Here is a 19,608-nt window from a genome sequence, read left to right as displayed (position 1 = left end):
ATTAGTACAGGCCATGAAGACTTACTTAATGGTGCAAGGAAACATCATGTTCAAATAGGAAGAGCAGAGAGAGGGGCATTTTTGGCAGCTGCCCCAAAGCTACGGCTGCAACCTCTCTATACACTTGCCTAGCAGTAAGTCCTACTGACTATGTCTATGGAGTTTCCTTGGCAGGGATACTGGAGTGGCTTGCCGGTTCCTCCTCCAGGTGGATCACGTTTGGTCAAAACTCTCCACTATGACCTGTCCATCTTGGGTGCCCTGCTCGGCACAGTTCATAGCTTCTCTGAGTTATTCAAGCCCCTTCGCCACGGCAAGGTCCATATAGTTAAAGCTGTGGTTTTCCCAGTAGTGATGTATGGAAGTGAGAGCTGGACCATAAAGAAGGCTGATCGCCGAAGAATTGATGCTTTTGAATTATGGCGCTGGAGGAGACTCTTGAGAGTCCCATGGACTGCAAGAAGATCAAACGTATCCATTCTTAAGGAAATCAGCCCTGAGTGCTCACTGGAAGGACAAATCCTGAAGCTGAGACTCCAATACTTTGGCCACCTCATGAGAAGAGAATACTCCCTGGAAAAGACCCTGATGTTGGGAAAGATGGAGGGCACAAGGAGGAGGGGATGACAGAGGACAAGATGGCTGGACAGTGTTCTCGAAGCTACCAGCATGAGTTTGACCAAACTGCGGGAGGCAGTGGAAGACAGAAGTGCCTGGCGTGCGCTGGTCCATGGGGTCACGAAGAGTCGGACACGACTAAACGACAACAACAAGTCCTACTGAACTCAGTGCAGGTTACTTCTGAGTAGGCGTGCACAGGTTTGCATTGAAAATCACTCAAAGCCTAAGAGCATGGTTTGGGGGGGAGAGGAGTGTGTTCTGTTTTTTTCAGTTCTGTTTGACTGTTGGTACCTGGGTGTTAACCCTGTGCAGACCACTGTGCTGTATTGTTGAATTAGGCCGCGTGAAACCAGGGTTTTTATTTCCCACTGATCAATGAAATTTACTGGATGATCTGAAGCCAGTAAGGTATTTCAGTGATCACTATTCCTCCGGAGTGCTGTGAAGAGAAGAGTGGTGTGCGTGTGTTTGTGTGTTTAGAATTGTGTGTGCCAGCAGAAAGTCATGCCAGCAGTCTTCCCCAACCTTGTGTCGTCCAGATATTGCAGATTACAACTACAGCCATGCTGCTTGGGCATTTTGGTCCAAAGCCTGTGGTGGACACGAGAATGGGGAAGAACGCCTTAGAGGAAAGGTAGAAGAGAAAAGTAATAAATACCTTAGAATTATAGAATTAGAAGGGACTACAAGGCTCATTAAGGGACGCGGGTGGCGCTGTGGGTTAAACCACAGAGTCTAGGACTTGCCAATCAGAAGGTCGGCGGTTCGAATCCCTGTGACGGGGTGAGCTCCCGTTGCTCGGTCCCTGCTCCTGCCAACCTAGCAGTTCGAAAGCATGTCAAAGTGCAAGTAGATAAATAGGTACTGCTCCAACGGGAAGGTAAATGGCGTTTCCGTGCGCTGCTCTGGTTTGCCAGAAGCGGCTTGGTCATGCTGGCCACATGACCCGAAAGCTGTACGCCGGCTCCCTCGGCCAGTAAAGCGAGATGAGCGCCGCAACCCCAGAGTTGTCCGTGACTGGACCTAATGGTCGGGGGTCCCTTTACCTTTACCAGGCCAACCCCTTGCAATGCAGGAAACTTTTGCCCAACATGGGTCTTGAACCCACAACTGTGAGATTAAGAGTCTCATGCTCTACTGACTGAACTACCAGGACAGGGGTACTCATTCACATGCCAATAGCATGTTTTTCTCAAATCTGTACCCTGAACTTTGAGTCTACGGAACTATAATGACCTTAAAAAACAAAATAACAAAACCACAAAATAAAAATGGCAAATTAGTATAGACCAAAGAACCTGTGGAGACTTCTGAATGTGAATGACTCACAGTGGAGCATAGCCCTTTCTTTCATCTAAAGTCTTGGTGTACAGTTTCCAGGATGTTTAAAAACAAAAAACAAAACTGCATTACTTTAAAGGGCAGGGCATTATTCCAGAAGGCTACAGCCCCTCTAAACATCACACACACACACACACCAATGTTGCACCAAGCCATCTCCCGCCCCGAGGGCTGCAAAGAACAGTGATTTTCACTTTGTGCTGCCTGGAGATATATATGTAAGCCTGTAATACAAGTCTTGAAGATGGAGACACAGGTTTGCCTCCTCAAAACAGAGCCTTTTAAGAATAATTTCAGGGTACGTCTGAGGTTAAAATTCATTTCAAAATAAAATCTTTCCCCCCAAAACCCCTGGAGTCATTTCATAACCACCACTAACATGATTTCAGTCTTGAAGACATTCATGTTTGAGTGTGAGTGTGTATAGGGGAAGAGGCAGGGAGAGACAGAGGGACAAGAACGACCTTCTGCCTTGGAAGAGGTTCCAGTGTACTTTTCAGGGCTGCTTCATTTCTTTCTGGATTTTCTAAGATTAACCCGACACATTTATTCTTTTTATAATACTGCCTGTCGCCTTGTATATCACTGCCAGTTTTAAGTACCAGGAAACAGAGAGCCTTCACATTTTAAAATGCAGTGACTTGAAAGGTAGTTCAGATCCAACATTTGCCAGGTGCAACAGATTTTCCTCCACAATAAATATAATAAGATTTCAGTCCAAGGAAGTACAACATGCAACTAGATGTTTCTCTGGACACAGCTCTGTCTTTCTACTGGCATAGAAAAATCCAGGTAGAGAAGTAAGAATGGAGCAAGTTTTCATTTAGCCATGACTAAAGCAGATTTAAAAACAACAATACCACAAACCCACACACTGAAAAAGATTAGTGGTATAAACTTAGGCTCCTGCTTTACAATAGTGATAAGACATTAGGAAGAAACCATGTCGAAGCTTGACAGATATAATGTTAGCTTACTGTAAGCAAAAAAAAAAAAAAAAAAAAGGCATTCCACCCAAATTTAACTATGATTTGTTGATAGAGGACACTTAAGAAAAAGCATTTTCCATGTGAAAATTAGATCTGACCTTTTCCTATTAGGCAGCTTCAAATTACATAAAGTGAAAAATGTAATTAAAACAAATTTACATAAAACTGAGCCTCCCCCCCGAAAAATATGCAAACTTTTTCATTAGCCCTATAGTTGATGATCGTATTAAGCATTGCTCCGGTGATCTGCTTAAAAGCTATCTCTTCCTGTTTGCTCTTTAAAAACACACAAACAACAACAACAGATAATTGCATGCAGTTTGTAATACAACAAATCACACCGTAATGTAATTAGCATTTGAAAATACAGTAGTGGCACGCATGATGCCCTGGAATTAGAAGATAGGTCTTCCATTGGTTTTTAAAATGGTATACTGTAATTGAAGTCCCACAAAACATTTTCAAACTAGTACAGTGGTACCTTGGGTTACAGACACTTCAGGTTACAGACGCTTCATGTAACAGACTCAGCTAACCCAGAAATAGTACCTCGGGTTAAGAACTTTCCTTCAGGGTGAGAACAGAAATCATGCTCCGGCGGTACGGCGGCAGCGGGAGGCCCCATTAGCTAAAGTACCTCAGGTTAAGAACAGTTTCAGGTTAAGAACGGAACTCCGGAACAAATTAAGTTCTTAACCCAAGGTACCACTGTAATCAGCTGCCCCTAGAAAGGGAACAAACACCTTCCAAGCAGGCTGCTGCACTGCAATTATGATTATGATTATTATGATTACCACCCCACCCATCTGGCTGGGTTTCCTCAGCCACTCTAGGCGGCTTGCAGCAAGCATCCTTTTGGCTATGACAGTTCATGGGGACAATGGCAGTGCCCTTCAAGAGAGAGAGGCGTACCTTGCTAGGCATTTGGGAGTTGCCCTCCCAGCATAATACTCAGGACTTGCTTGTCCTCAAAGTACAGGAATTGTAATGATCTGATACTGTACACTGCCTTATATACAGTGGTGCCTCGCAAGACGAAAAGAAACCGTTCTGTGATTCTCTTCGTCTAGCGGTTTTTTCGTCTTGCGAAGCAAGCCCATTGACGGATTAGCACTATTAGCGGCTTATCGGATCAGCTGATAAGCAGTTTAGCGGCTTAGAAAAGGGGGGGGGGACCGCAGGAACTCGCAAGACATTTTCGTCTTGCGAAGCAAGCCCATAGGAGATTCGTTTTGCGAAGCACCTCCAAAACGGAAAACTCTTTCGTCTAGCAAGTTTTCCATCTTGCGAGGCATTCGTCTTGCGGGGCACCACTGTAAATCTCTTCCATTCACACACATTTCCTAGAAAGAAATTGGGGGGGGGGGGGAATGGATGGATAGATGGATGGGTTGATTAATTAATTAATTAATTAATTATACTCCACCCATCTAGCAGGGTTTCCCCAGCCACTCTGGGCGGCTCCAAACCGAATATTAAAAACACAATACAGCATCAAACATTAAAAATTTCCCTAAACAGGGTTGCCTTCAGATGTCTTCTAAAAGTCAGATAGTTGTTTATTTTCTTGACATTTGACGGGAGGGTGCTCCACAGGGCAAGCGCCGCTACTGAGAAGGCCCTCTGCCTGGTTCCCTGTAACTTTGCTTCTCGCAGTGAGGGAACCGCCAGAAGGCCCTCGGCGCTGGACCTCAGTGTCCGGGCTGAACGATGGGGGTGGAGACGCTCCTTCAGGTATACTGGACCAGGCCGTTTAGGGCTTTAAAGGTCAACACCAACACTTTGAATTGTGCTCAGAAACCTCTTGCCTTAAATGCTTTGTTCTAAAAGAAAACATGTCATAATCCAAAACGAATTTCAAAAAATTCAGAAAACAGGGGCTTTGGGGGTAAATAAGGGTGGACTCCCCATCATTCCCTGCTCCCCTCCAAGCCTTCACATTCCTCAGAAGGAGGCAAGTGCACATTTCTGAGCCTAGTTCTCAGTTTTCAAACTGTGGCTTGCAGTCAGCCTCCATCAGACCCCAGCACTTTTTTTGTGGTTAAGATGTCACAACTCGACCTTGAAGGCTTAACTTGCACGAACTGAAATATTGGGTAAAAAGTATCCCTCTGCAGTTGCTTATTAGGCAAACCTCTGCTCCTGTCAGATAAAACATTTAAGCTATCTCTGAAGATAAAACCAAGGAGATTATTAATCACTGCAAATTAAATGGCTAGTAAGATCTGTGCTCACGACTTCTAGATGGAGAAACACGAGGGGCTTCGTTGTCAAATGAGATGTGTAGCACGTTTTGTTCTTAATTGCACATAAATTACTGTGATTATTGTATTGCTGAGGAAAAATGCATTTATCCGCTAACACCTCGGAGGAAGAAATGTGAACAAAGGAATTTATGCATTACATCCAAGAATAACGATGAACAAATGAATTTATGCATGCCATATGATGTACTGCATTTAGAGTAATGGAAGAAAAATCAAAAGGTCTACTGTAAATCTTTAATCCTGAGAAAAATCAAAATAAACTATACACTTGCCAAGTTCTTAAAATATGATATTCTAGATTTTGAATGCAAATTTCTACACTTGTAGGCACATCCATGCCTTCTGACCGTGTGCAGCTACCTTATGAAGCTGAGTCAGGCCATTGGTCCATTTAGCCACTCCTGGCTGGCTATGGCTATGCCGAGTCTCAGCCAGAAGTCTTTTCCAGCCATCCTTCCCACTGGTAATGCTGGAAAATGAATCTGAGACCTTTCACACAGATCTGCACTAGCATTTAGCTACAGCCTAGGGTGGTGGGTGGGACGCGGGTGGCGCTGTGGGTTAAACCACAGAGCCTAGGACTTGCCCATCAGAAGGTCGGCAGTTTGAATCCCCATGACGGGGTGAGCTCCCGTTGCTCGGTCCCTGCTCCTGCCAACCTAGCAGTTCGAAAGCACATCAAAGTGCAAGTAGATAAATAGGTACCGCTCTGGCGGGAAGGTAAACGGCGTTTCCGTGCGCTGCTCTGATTCGCCAGAAGCGGCTTAGTCATGCTGGCCACATGATCCGGAAGCTGTACGCCGGCTCCCTTGTCCAATAAAGCGAGATGAGCGCCGCAACCCCAGAGTTGTCCACGACTGGACCTAATGGTCAGGGGTCCCTTTACCTTTACCTTTAGGGTGGCGGGTGGTGCTGTGGTCTAAACCACTGAGCCTCTTGGGCTTGCCGATCAGAAGATCAGTGGTTCGAATCCCTGCGACGGGGTGAGCTCCCATTGCTCTGTCTCAGCTCCTGCCAACCTAGCTGTTCAAAAGCATACCAGTGCAAGTAGATAAATAGGTACCACTGCAGCAGGAAGGTAAGCAGCGTTTCCATGCGCTCTGGTTTCTGACATGGTGTCCCGTTGCGCCAGAAGCGGTTTAGTTATGTTGGCCACATGACCTGGAAAGCTGTCTGTGGACAAATGCCGACTCCCTCGGCCTGAAAGCGAGATGAGCGCTGCAACCCCATAGTCACCTTTGACTGGACTTAACTGTCCAGGGGTCCTTTTACCTTAGGGTCGCCATATTTCAAGAGGTAAAAATCCAGACACAAAAGCTGTTGAGTTTTTTGGCAGGGAAATCGCCCAAAAAGTTGTTTAGCTTTTTGGGGGGACGCTAGAAAGGGACACTAACTCCACCGTGTGAATCTGGATATGTGACAACCGTACTATAGCCTAACTCCCAACAATCTAAGAAGGGAAACAAAATTTAAAAAATCCTTCCAGTAGCACCTTAGAGGCCAACTAAGTTTGTTATTGGTATGAGCTTTCGTGTGCATGCACACTTCTTAAGGTGTTAACCCTGTAAAACAGCTGCTAACCAGAAACAGAATAACACACAAGAATAAATCATTTGGATATCTTTGTGTGGCGAGTGTCTATAAATAATATAAATAATAAATAATAACACCATTATTATCTGTGTGTTCCATGATGCCACAATGAACAAGCCAGTCAATGTCTATTTCTTCAAGTAATGCAATCTCCTCTTTGCTCCCTGCCTTCGTTTCACCTCTTTGCAGTCGTATGTTGTAACCAAAAAGCACAACAACCTTTAGAGTATTTCTTCAGCTGACCCAGGATCATTGTAAGCCGTACAGAGAAAAGTTATATGGAGAACAGAAGACACCTGCGGCTCTCAAACAAAGGCATATGGAAGTCAAAGACTACAGTGCCTGAGCAGAACACAAAGATTTGCCACCTCGAATTATCTCCGTGTTCGCATATGGGATGCAGGAGAGAACAAAGCTCCAAGAGCGTCAAGAACAAACCTCAGCGAGAGATTCTGAGTATGAAATGGCAAACGCCACAACTTCGGATTTGAAGGAAACACCCAGCAGCTCAGTTGCCATCAGTCAGCACTGCGGGCATTGGAACTTGTAATAAACACACACACTCTAAAGCAAGAATAGCAAAGGGGGAAGTCAGGCTACCTACATTTATGGATATTGAATATACTGAACTGATAAGAATCTCAGAAATTTGTTTTTTTAAGGGATTTGATAAAATAGATGGGGGTGTATGAGTAGCCACAGCTACTAGCCAGATGCAAAGCCTCCATTTTCAGATATATGTAACGGACTGGTTGGAATAATAATAATAATAATAATAATAATAATAATAATAATAATAATAATAATATATACCCCACCCATCTGGCTGGGCTTCCCCAGCCACTCTGGGCGGCTTCCAACAAAATATTAAAATACAGTAATGCATCAAACATTAAAAGCTTGCCTAAACAGGGCTGCCTTCAGATGTCTTCTAAAAGTCTGGTAGTTGTTCTTCTCTTTGACATCTGGTGGGAGGGCGTTCCACAGGGCAGGTGCCACCACTGAGAAGGCCCTCTGCCTGGTTCCCTGTAACTTGGCTTCTCACAGTGAGGGAACCGTCAGAAGGAGGGAAGCCCAGTATACCTGAAGGAGCATCTCCATCCCCATCGTTCTGCCCGGACACTGAGGTCCAGCTCCGAGGGCCTTCTGGCGGTTCCCTCACTGCAAAAGCTACAGGGAACCAGGCGGAGGGCCTTCTCGGACGTGTCGCTCGCCCTATGGAAAGCCCTCCCATTAAATATAAAGGAGATGAGTAATTATATAACATTTAGGAAACATCGGAAGGCACTCCTGTTTAGGGAAGTTTTTAATGTTTGATGTTGTTGCTTTTTTTAATTTACTGTTATTGGTGTTCTGTTGGGAGCTGCCCAGAATGGCTGGGGAAACCCAGCCAGATGGGTGGGGTATAAATAATAAATTACTGTTGTTGTTGTTGTTATCATCATCATCATCATCAGCCAAGAGGCAGAGAGGAGTCCAGCTGGGGAAGAGTCATGGGTGTCTCCCCCTCCTGTTGCAATAAGCTCCCCTCCTCCCTTGTCTCTTAGAACTGAGCTGAAACTGGCGGAGCAGCGGCAGGCTGCACACAGGCGCAGTTCCCAACTGCTGGGGGAAAGCCCTGGAGAGGAGGGGACATAGACGGCTGTGAAGTGGAGGGGACTTTCAGCCTCAGCAACTAATTCATGGGGCCAGACCGACCAAGGATGAGTTGCTGTGCTCATTAGGCCAAGTCTCTGGGTATCGTGTTTTGGCTAATAAAGAGTTAACTCCAACTTTGAACGGTGTGATTTACTTCCAGCGGGCTCTTTGACAACCTAGCCTCTGACTATCAGATGTGGGTGTTTAATTAGATAATCATTATCTTGATGTCTGCACAACTATGTGAAATGCCTCTTGGTAGTCGGAATACTGAGCTGGCAGAGCCATTGGGCTGGCCCAGTACAGCCATTCTTATTGAAAACTCAAACTAGATTTGAGCCTTACAGCTAGCGTGGCAGTCGCCACTGGTGGTGCTAAATTACATCTGCCCCGTTCTCATGTGCAGCGCAGCTGTGTGGGGCATGGGGTTTATTTCGAGCTGCTGACAGCTCATTACGCAGGAGTTGGAAGGTGTCAAAGCAGCCCTGGAAGCCCAGTGCAGGTGCAAATCCCGCGCCAGCAGTATCCTCTGTTCCCCTGCAGCTATAGCTGTCACTTTGCATCGCGCTGTCCATTTGCATCCATTTACGAAATAGCCCTGCCCCAAAGAGGAAGGCACTCATAGCTGAGCTTTAATGAGGAGGGGAAACAGGCAGATGGGAAGACATCAGCCTCGGGGAAAGCATGTCTTGCAACAGATTCCTTACCAGGGGTAATAAGTTCTTCTGGGAGATCACCTGGCATCATCTAGATGCTCCAAGGTAAGCTGCAGGGCCAACTAACTTGGCCTCTTTAAAGCATAAGCTGGCCAGGAAGAAATGGCTATAAACAAAATCATCTCAAAACTCCGACATTCATTTTATAGACAGCAGAGACCCGAGGAGGAGTTAAGGCAGCTGAATAGGCACATATATTTTAAATGCAGAAGATGCACCCAAATTTGAATATTGCACCCACTTCCACAATAGACCTCCCCCCTCATATTTTATGCAACCTACAGAGATATATATATGTTTTCTAGGAAGCTTTGTATCCGAGGCAGTAATTAGCAACCAAATTTTGGAATAAAATTCAAACAAAGAACTAAATCACACTATTGCAAACTGTCACAGCAAGACAAGAACCATTATTTTTTTAAAAATCAACATGAAAAATGGGGTGGGGAAGGCTTCATCAAGCTTTTCACATCAGCTAACACAAAATCTGATCTTTTTTTTTGGGGGGGGAGAACAGAAAAGAATAAGAGAATTCTAGGAAGCAAAGTTTGTTACTGAGGGCTGACTGGTGCCTTCACGTAATGGTGATTAAGCCACAATGAAGCTGCCAGCCAACATGTGGCCTGTGGAGGATGATTCATCCTGGCCCCACACGCTGAACTAAAAGTGAAAGCCCCAACATTACCTGAGTGTCAGAGAACTGTTAACAATCTATAGATGCACCGTTCACTGAAGAGAGAAGGATTTAAATGAAGAATTGTGGTACCTTTTCCCCACACTGTTTATAGAGTTGGCCACATTCCGAGCCGCCAGAGATTTTCTTCTTGACAGTTTCTTGGTGTTGCTGCTGTCATCAGTGCTGTCATCATCTTTCTTTGGTGAGCTACCTCCTTTGCTGTTGAGGTCCCTTAACACGTTATAATTAATTTTACTTGAAATCTTCTTCTGTTCCAACATCTTTTCAATTGCCTCTCCCGCTGTGCTGGCCTGGATCAGCTCCCGCTTCTTTGCAGACTTCTTGGGCTTAATTAAAACATAAACAGCAATTTTAGGGGGCAATCGGAATAATTTTACTGAGGCTGAAGAATGGGCTGCAGTTTAATCATCACTGCTCAGGTGGCAGCTGGCTGAGAGAGGAACTGATAGGTGGCACAGTTGCATCGGCACACTGCAAAGGATCCAAATCCTGAATAGTGGAGCTCATTGAAGATCCTCTATTATTTTTGGCCCCTTAAGGACGCTGGGTTGCAATGCTTGTTTGAGTAACTATCAAAACGCCCACCACATATGGGAACTAGCAAATATTTCTAAAAGAATGTACTTTCTCCACCATGCAAAGCCATGAATGCCAGGTGAAGCCAGAAAATTGAATGATCCTTTGGGTGGATTAAAGCTACATCAGTCCTGCTGATGGATAGCCACCTCTGTTTTGAGGTCCAGATTAATTTTTCCTGACTTTTGACCACAATTAAGCAAATGGGTGAGAGTTCCAATAGTTAGGCCGAGACCAGAACCAGATATGATGGCGATTACAGGATTGCCACCCTGCAGTTAAGACTATAAGCTCCTTGAGGTAGGGACTTGTTCTCTTTCACTCTGTAAAACATTGCACACATCATCTCCAACACAGTAATTTTAGAATGTCAGCTTTCCCTCCTCTTTCTGCAATGTGTAGCAAAAGAAGCACACGTCACCACATCACTAGGTTCCCTCTGCTAACTCATGATAACCATTGGTGGTACAGGGAAGCACAATATGCCATAACTACACATTATGGAAAGAGGAGGGGATTCAATACAGAATCACCACTGTTAGGGAAAACCTGTGTGGCTACTGTGACATTTATTTCTGGCCGCTGATTGTGGCTGAATGCACTAAGTGCAGGGTCAAATGGAGTCACAACATGAAGACAACCCCCCACATAGGGCTGGTCTGCACTTTCTATTTTATTTTATTATTTATGGAATTTATATACCGCCCTATACTCGCAGGTCTCAGGTCGGTTCACAGAATAAAATCAAAATATAAAACCACAAAGCACATAATCAAAATAAAAATGACAACAAATGCAGGAACATGCTACGCATTATAGGAAGTTGGCAGCAGATTTCTCAGCCGCCATACACTGAAAGTAATAAATGAACCAGGTGCACACGTGATATCCTCAATTTCCCCAGTCCTTTCAAACATATGCATGCAAGGAATGCAGAAACTGGAAGCAATATGCCTGCAGAACTGCATGGGTATGCCCAAAACTTCCAGTATTCCTCTGCTCAGTAGTCTGTATACTGAGCCGTATCCAAACACAAAGGGAGGGTTTCCCATGTATATAATGCATGGGAACCTGTTGAAGTGAGCTACTAAAGTTTTAACTGGTTGTGTGAATTGGCCCCTCATGCGTTCAGCTGTAATGTCTTTCTTGTCTCAAAAGCAATTTCATTTATTTTCCCAGGGGCATACTTTGTACAGCCTTGGGTTTGCAGTAATGAGCGAGCATCTGTAGCCCACCTGTGGTTTCCACGGAAGCAACTCATCAAAGCAGAACATGCGAGGAAAGGGAAAGGGCACGAGTGCAGTGCTTGCTCATTACATGGAAACTGGCCCACCCAACAACAACAGCAACAACAACAACCTGCTATCAATTGCTATTCATATGAATCCTGTCTGGTCCTTTTTGAACTGCATTAGCGGCATCTGACAGAACAACATTTAACAGGTCAACTGCACACAGCGTGTGAAAGCGGTGATATTAAATGCTCCTGCCTGTTGAATTTGTTGGGTGACTTCCTGGCATTACATGCAAAGGAAAACAATGGTTGGAATCCTGTACCTTATTTACCTGAGAATAAGTCCCATTCAACTGAAAATATTTTTTCTAAATCATTTTAGAATGTATTCTGCTCTGGTCAGACCTCACCTGGAGTACTGTGTCCAGTTCTGGGCACCACAGTTCAAAAAGGACACTGACAAACTGGAACGTGTCCAGAGGAGGGCAACCAAAATGGTCAAAGGCCTGGAAACGATGCCTTATGAGGAACGGCTAAGGGAGCTGGGCATGTTTAGCCTGGAGAAGAGGAGGTTAAGGGGTGATATGATAGCCATGTTCAAATATATAAAAGGATGTCACATAGAGGAGGGAGAAAGGTTGTTTTCTGCTGCTCCAGAGAAGCGGACACGGAGCAATGGATCCAAACTACAAGAAAGAAGATTCCACCTAAACATTCGGAAGAACTTCCTGACAGTAAGAGCTGTTTGACAGTGGAATTTGCTGCCAAGGAGTGTGGTGGAGTCTCCTACTTTGGAGGTCTTTAAGCAGAGGCTTGACAACCATATGTCAGGTGTGCTCTGATGGTGTTTCCTGCTTGGCAGGGGGTTGGACTCGATGGCCCTTGTGGTCTCTTCCAACTCTATGATTCTATGATTCTTCTATGATTCTATTGCTAGCCGATATAGACATGTCTGCTACCTATAGTACACCTTCTAGAATTGCAGCGTTGGAAGGCACCCCCACGGGTCATCAAGTCCAGCCCCCTGCAATGCAGGAATCTCAGCTAAAGCATCCATGACAGATGGCCATCCAACCTCTCCTTAAAAGCCTCAAAGGAAGGAGAGTCCACAACCTTCCAAGGGAGACTCTTCCACTGCTGAACAGCTCTTACTGTCAGAAAGGTCTTTCTGATGTTTAGTCGGAATCTCCTTTCTTGCAACTTGAAGCCATGGGTTCGAGTCCTGCCCTCCAGAGCAGGAGAAAACAGCTTGTTTCCTCTTCCATGTGGCAGCCCTTGCGATATTTGTAAATGGCTATTATATCTCCTCTCAGCCTCCTCTTTTCTGGGCTATACACACCCAGCTCCTTCAAGCGCTCCTCGTAAGGCTTGGTTTCCTTGAAAACGTTGAACGCCAAATAGATTTTTTTAAAAATTTAAACAATTTGGATAACTTTATGGTTTTAACTTTTGACAACTGGCATTTCTGCAAACGTTATCTATTTAGCTTACTCTTGAATTGCCTTCTTGTAATGGCCATTGGCTATGAACATCAAAATGTAACTGACTGATTGACTGACAACATGACTTTGGAGCCATGCATAGATAGGATCGTGCTGTGAGTTGCTCTTTCCAACCTGCTTGCATTTCCCTTCAGTCATATTCCATTTTATCAGCCTCTTTCCTATGCTAAAGGCTGATAATATTTTTAGCTTGCAGCTCCTGGTTTCTACACGGGGAATATCACACATTCCTCCCCCAGGCTTTCCTTGCTGAAAATTCCCTACAATGCATAAGTCCTTTATTGCTGAAGTCTAGATTTTTTTCCCCAGTTACAGAGGATGGCTTTTGTTTTGTTTTGTTTTAGTAAAAATAAAATATTAAGGAAGCATATTCTCACTAAAACTGCCCCGCCACCAGCAAAAGTAGGTACAAAGACTGAGTGCAAGCCAGAATGGAACATAAATACCAAGTAGCATTACAACAAAAAGCTCAAGGGATACAGCAGCAGTTTAAGTAAAAGTAGAGAGCTGTGTTCGAGAGTTCCCACAGGACTGCCACTCCACAGATCAGTGAAGGCAGCCAAGTGGAATACATGGAGTTGGAAACCTGCCTGTTAATGGGGTTGGGTTAATGCAAGCCTCTGAGAAATGGCGTGTGCTAGTCAAAGCAACAAGGACAGCTAGACACATACTGCATTAAACCCAAAAGCTGCTCAGTCATGGGGGAATTAAGGATGATTTAAATGCAGCAATAGAAGCATAGGAAGCAGACTTGTTCCGAGTCAGACAACTGGATCGCAGCTCTCAGGGTTTTAGAAAGGAGTATCTTCCATCTCTGCTAGGCAGTGCCAGGAAGTGAAGCTGGGATGCAAAGCCCAAGTTCTATCAAATAAGCAACCCTCCCCCCTTTCCTCTATATCAGGCTTCCTCAACCTCAGCCCTCCAGATGTTTTGAGACTACAGTTCCCACCATCCCTGACCACTGGTCCTGCTAGCTAGGGATCATGGGAGTTGTAGGCCAAAAACATCTGGAGGGCCGAGGTTGAGGAAGCCTGGTCTATATGCAAAACCACAAATGTGTAAAGCAGATAGGGGAATGAGATACACGATTTCTTACCCGCAAAAGCCCTATGCCAGGGTCCGTCAGCATGCCCGCTAAGAAAAGACTCAATAAATTTTCCCCTAAACATCCACAATATACAAAAGACGGCTTGCACTGTTCCTGCTCTGTTCCTGTTTGCACTGTCTCAGCCTCTCCTCTTGAATGGACGCTCACCCTTCCATTCATTCTAAAGAGAGGAGGGCAGCAAAGAGTGCTGGCTGGTGTGGGTGCCTTTGCCTCAAAATGTGGAATGTTACTATTATGGAATGTGGAATTTGTGTTTTTATATATTCTACTGCACATCAGCATTTGTTGGGATGTTAACTGCTTTGAGATTTCTTGAACTATAAAGCAGTACAACTTCAATCAATTAATTAGAAGAGGGCTTTTCTGGGTCTCAGATGTTTCCCAAAAGCTTATCTATCTAATGTCAGTTCACCGGCAACTGCTTGGGCAACATTTTTTTTTGCTTCAAAAATAGCCCTCTTGCCTAGTAACCAAGACATGTGTTATATGTAGTCCATCAGGTTTTGACCACATTATGTTGTCACTGCTACTGCCAAGGTAAGAACTGTTTTGATGGCGGCAACAGGAACAACAAGAACAACCCCTGAAGCTTCAGCAAATCCAGGATATGAAGATGTTCACAATGGAGCACTTCCACCTGATGCCAGGCACAGGAAGTAAGGCAACACAAATATTTAGTGTGGTGGATGCATTCTCTCTGCACAGACATAATCCCTGAAAAGCCCTCCCAAAGATTTCCCTTTATACAAAACTCCACAATGAAAACATGTTACAGTATTCAAGTAAAAAAAAAAATAATTGGAGAAAATAGTGCTTGGATTACTTTCTTTCTTTCTTTTTAATGATCAGGAAGGTTTGAGTAAAAGATGATTAAAAAATATTTACTCCTACAAGGTAAAAGAAGAAGAAAAGCAACTGTATGAATTTTAACAAAACAGAGTTTATATAAGCTTTTATATCACATCTCAGGGTGGTTTTTTCCAAGTCACGTAAGGAAGATTTTTTCCTTTTAACCAAGGCAGGGTTAGATTGACTAAAGAAGAACGCTCTTCTGGCAGTAAGAGGAGATATGATAGCCATTTACAAAGATCTCAAGGGCTGTAACGTGGAAGAGGAAACAAGCTGTTTTCTCCTGCTCTGGAGGCTAGGGCTCAAACCAATGGCTTCAAGTTACAAGAAAGGAGATTCCGAATCAACATCAGGAAGACTTTTCTGACAGTAAGAGCTGTTCAGCAGTGGAAAGTTCACCCTTGGGAGGTTGTGGACTCTCCTTCCTTGGAGGCTTTTAAGCAGAGGTTGGATGGCCATCTGTCATGGATGCTTTAGCTGAGATTCCTGCATTGCAGGGGTTGGACTAGATGACTCTTGGGGTCTCTTCCAACGCTACAATTCTCTGATTCTCTGAGTTAATCTTTGGATTGCCCCTGTGCTTTCTAAATCAGCCTGGTCCAAGAGCACGGTGAATCTGAACTAAAACTGTCTATCCACGTACATTTTCAGTCTGCTTATTCAAAAGAGTTTATTTACCTTATGTTCTTTATAAATCCCAAGCTCCTTCTCTTTCGCTATCCTTGCTTCTTTTTCTGGAAGAAGACACAAAAAAGTTGTATGAAAGCACAAGTGTAATCTGGCTAGTATTATAGAAGACTACGACTAGTTTTAATGACAACTTAGCTAAGGGATCCCCATGCATGTCATTCTGAATTCTAACATGGGATAAATTAATTTTACATGTGCACACAGAATTTTACAATACTTAGCACAGTTGAAATTTTGAAAGTACACACAGAAAACTCTTAATTTTGAGCAGGGAAAGACTGGCTTCACGTTCCATTATCTACTTATAAAAAGAGCAACCCAAAATCTAAGTGACCCACTGGTATATGCTAAGCTGGTAAAGCAGGAGTGCATGTTTGGGATTTCTTTAAAGTTAAGGCGCCTCTCCTAACATGACTACAACTCCCATCAGCCCCAGCCAGCACAAAGCATCTGGAGAGCACCAGGCTGGCGAAGAATAAGTTAAGGCATAACTAATCATTTGGCTATCATGATACTGCACTCTTTCTAATGCACGTAAGAGGTGTTTGTTGGATCAGATTAAGGCCTAGTTCAGCACCAAGAAAATACTAAGTGGTCTACTGGAGAAACGTGACTGGTAAACCATAGTCTACTGCCTGTCCACCCCTGGCCTAGAGGGCCTTTTAGTTAGAAAGGGGAAAAATTGATTTGAAAACCAGTTGTCTCATAAATCCCCCTACCAAACTGTCAAGCTCTGCACGGAATTCCTTTCAAGGAGGCAAACTTCATGTAATGGCTACAGCATTTGGGAAGAGATGGTAAACCAAAGTTCAAATCCCTAAGAAGTTATGAAACTCCTTGAGATGTATTGAGAAAGACAATTTTCTACCAGCCTAACTTGGGCCGGGGTCGTTGTGAGGCTAAAACACTACTCAAAGCTCCTTGGAGGAATGATGGAATAGCAAATGATCAAGTGCAATTTATATTTATATGACTTGAAGCCTTTTTGCATACATTGGCCCGGTTCAGATGCAATGTCAAACTATGTTTTAGTACAATATTCATGTGCCTTAAGCTTGCATGATCCCACCCCTCCTCTGGAGCAGCCATGAAAGAAGATCAGAAGTTTTCGCTTCTGCTTCTAAACTAAACACAGTTCCCCATTACATCCAAACTTTGGGAACTCTAGCTAGTTTAAACTATGTTTTGAAAATAACCCATGATCTTAAGTCTCAGTTTGATCCTGGCTTGTTTCCCCCCACCCTTCCCATCCCCACTCACCCCAGGTTTTTTTAGTGTCCACCAATCCTGACTCATCTGAACAAAATAGAGCTTAATCTAACTAGAGTTCATTGAGTTTGGATGGAACAAGGAACTGTGGTTTTAGACAATGGATGCTTAGCACAGCTTTCCCTGAGCTGTGCCAGAGGAGCAGACAGGAGGGGGAGCTTCAAGTGCACTGCTGCTCATGCATGCAAGCAAAACCAAGAGTTCAGCACAGCATCTGGACTGGACTATTATCTCAGAAACCCTATCATCAAGGATGCAAAGCACGGCACTATGATTATATTACAAACAACTGGTTGGTTTTGCTGCAATAGCCTAACATAGCTACCCCTCCGGAAATAAGTTTATCTGAAATCATCCTGCTTGCTTGCAGCTCGCTCTTAGTCATGCCACAATATGCCACAACCAGCGTTGGTTTCATTTTCATCCTGCCCTTCATCCTGAGAGCTTAAGGTACAGGGTGCACCCCCATATATTTATCCTCCCTTATGAGGCAGGCTAGACAATGAGAGAGTAGCAACCCCCCAAGATCAGCCAGTAAGCTTTGTAGCTGCATTGGGATTCTCCCCCTCCCCAGTCCTAACTGGATCCCCGATCGACGACACCAACCTTCCCCTAGCTGGTGTTCTCCAGCTGTTTTAGACTGGCTAGACCAGATGGGAGATGTCGTCCAAAACATCTGGAGGGCATCAGGTTGGGGAAGGCTGCACTATACCACGCTGGTTGCTAAGGCACTGTTAGAAACCTTGTTGAAAGGCAACAGAATTAGGTCTACAATGAAGTGATTAATCACAGTTGAATGTTTTCAGCCTCAAGACTTCACTACATGACTCACCCGAAAGAGACTTCCATTCATTTCGCTTACCCTTTTGTTCCTTCAGATAATCTGCATTTTCCCTCATCCAGAGTTCTGCTTTTATTTTGGCTTCGGAATCATTAAGTATATACTAGGGACCAAAAGAAATAAAGGTAAGTGTTTTGTTTTTTGTTTTTGTTCTTCAGCAGCAGACATAGGAACTCTGCCCATCAGCTGCTGCCCACTCCATCACCTCCTCGTTTCTACCTCTCCTCCGTTGACCTGGCTGGGGCTTCCGCGTGATGGAGAGGAGAGAAAGAGGCATCGGTGTGGCAAAGAGCAGAAGGGGAAGCAAGGCAGCAGAGAGGCAGGTTATAGAATGAGATAGGTGAAGAAGGATTGGGGATGTGGAGAAAGGAGAAGCCACCAAAGGAGATCCACTTGGTAGACAATCTTGAAAAGAGGACCAAGGGGGGGAAGGGAGGAGACAACACTCATCAGACCTCCTCAGGACTCCCTGATACCAGCACTGTAGTCACCACTTTCATTAAATGAACTATTTACAGTTGCTTGTATGGAGATGATACTCTTGCAGGTACCACAGAGCCGTCTAAATCCACCCCTCCTCCTTTCACAACACATATCTAAAGCGCAACACTCTACCAACAAGGAAGTACCTCATCCCTGAGCACCTAGCAGCATTTCTGGAACTTGGGTCCCCAGCTGTTGTTGGACTACAACTCCCATCACCCTTGACCACTGGTCTTGCTAGCTAGGGATGATGGGAGTTGTAGTCCAACAACAGCTGGGGACCCAAGTTTGAGAAACACTGACCCTACAGCCAACCATAACATGCCTTAAAAAGAAAAAAAAGTTACAGTGTTTGCCTCTCTTGACATCATTTTGATAACACACTGCAAGCATTTTCATTTTGTAAAAATCTGGTCATTCTTGCAGACAACCATTAAATGTTCTGCCAGTGCTCTGTATCTGTAATCTACACCTGACATCGTGTGGGTTTCTCATCACTGTCATTCTAATGTCTTGCTATTGGTGCTGGTACCACCAATTAAAATTAAAATAATAATCTAAGCGATTATGGCATGCATCGTCAGCAGAATAAAGCAGATATTTTTGATTCCCGGTAAAACAAAATGCATATTGCATGCAGAGACAATTTTATTGGTGGCGGGGGCAGAGTAAGAAAGAGGAAGCATTCTTACCATATCTATTTCACTGTCGTCAATTCCACTTAGATCTAATTCACCATCTCCAGTATTTTCATCTAAATAGAAGCAACAGAAATTTTAATTAGGGTGTGCATTCATTCCAAATCAACTCCGATTCAAACCCTGGCTTTAATCATCTCGGAAGTGCGGTCTTTCTGATAACTGGTTTGCTAACAAAGCAATCTTTCACAAGATGGGGCCCGTCCAAATTAAAAAGGGGGAGAAATGAGGTTTTCCTAGCGACACTCTCCTATTGTTGCTGTTTCTTGTGTGAACACAATTTGTCACTGAAGTTAATTAGAGAGGAGAAGACACCAAAAGGGCTTGGCCCCCGCCCCCACCTTGGCTCCTTGCGAATCACCGCTAATATGATTCAATGGCAAACACTCAATTAAATACAAAATGATGGAATCAGAGGTTAGGAACTTTAAAAATTCCTCCAAGTCAAGGACATGCAACATTTGAACAGCTGCTGCCCTGCCCCATGTGATTGGCA

General features: G+C 44.2%; 1 protein-coding gene across 2 annotated transcripts in view; it reads right to left on the bottom strand.

The window, feature by feature from the left end:
• Positions 1-19,608, bottom strand: part of BRF1 (BRF1 general transcription factor IIIB subunit) — a 199,194-nt gene that overhangs the window by 42,033 nt on the left and 137,553 nt on the right. For both annotated transcript variants that reach the window (XR_014529466.1, XM_083518401.1), the window contains exons 12-15: positions 19,107-19,168; positions 17,953-18,034; positions 15,810-15,865; positions 9,932-10,188 (exon numbers count right to left, since the gene is read on the bottom strand). Coding sequence is in view for 1 of the 2 variants with exons in the window: in XM_083518401.1 (XP_083374527.1) it covers positions 9,932-10,188; positions 15,810-15,865; positions 17,953-18,034; positions 19,107-19,168 (457 nt within the window). In the remaining variant the exon portion in view is untranslated. The remainder of the gene's footprint in view (positions 1-9,931; positions 10,189-15,809; positions 15,866-17,952; positions 18,035-19,106; positions 19,169-19,608) is intronic.

Source organism: Podarcis liolepis (assembly GCF_965112155.1).
Source record: "Podarcis liolepis genome assembly, chromosome: 1".
In the NCBI taxonomy this organism is placed as follows: domain Eukaryota; kingdom Metazoa; phylum Chordata; class Lepidosauria; order Squamata; family Lacertidae; genus Podarcis; species Podarcis liolepis.
This window is presented reverse-complemented; position numbering and strand designations above follow the sequence as displayed.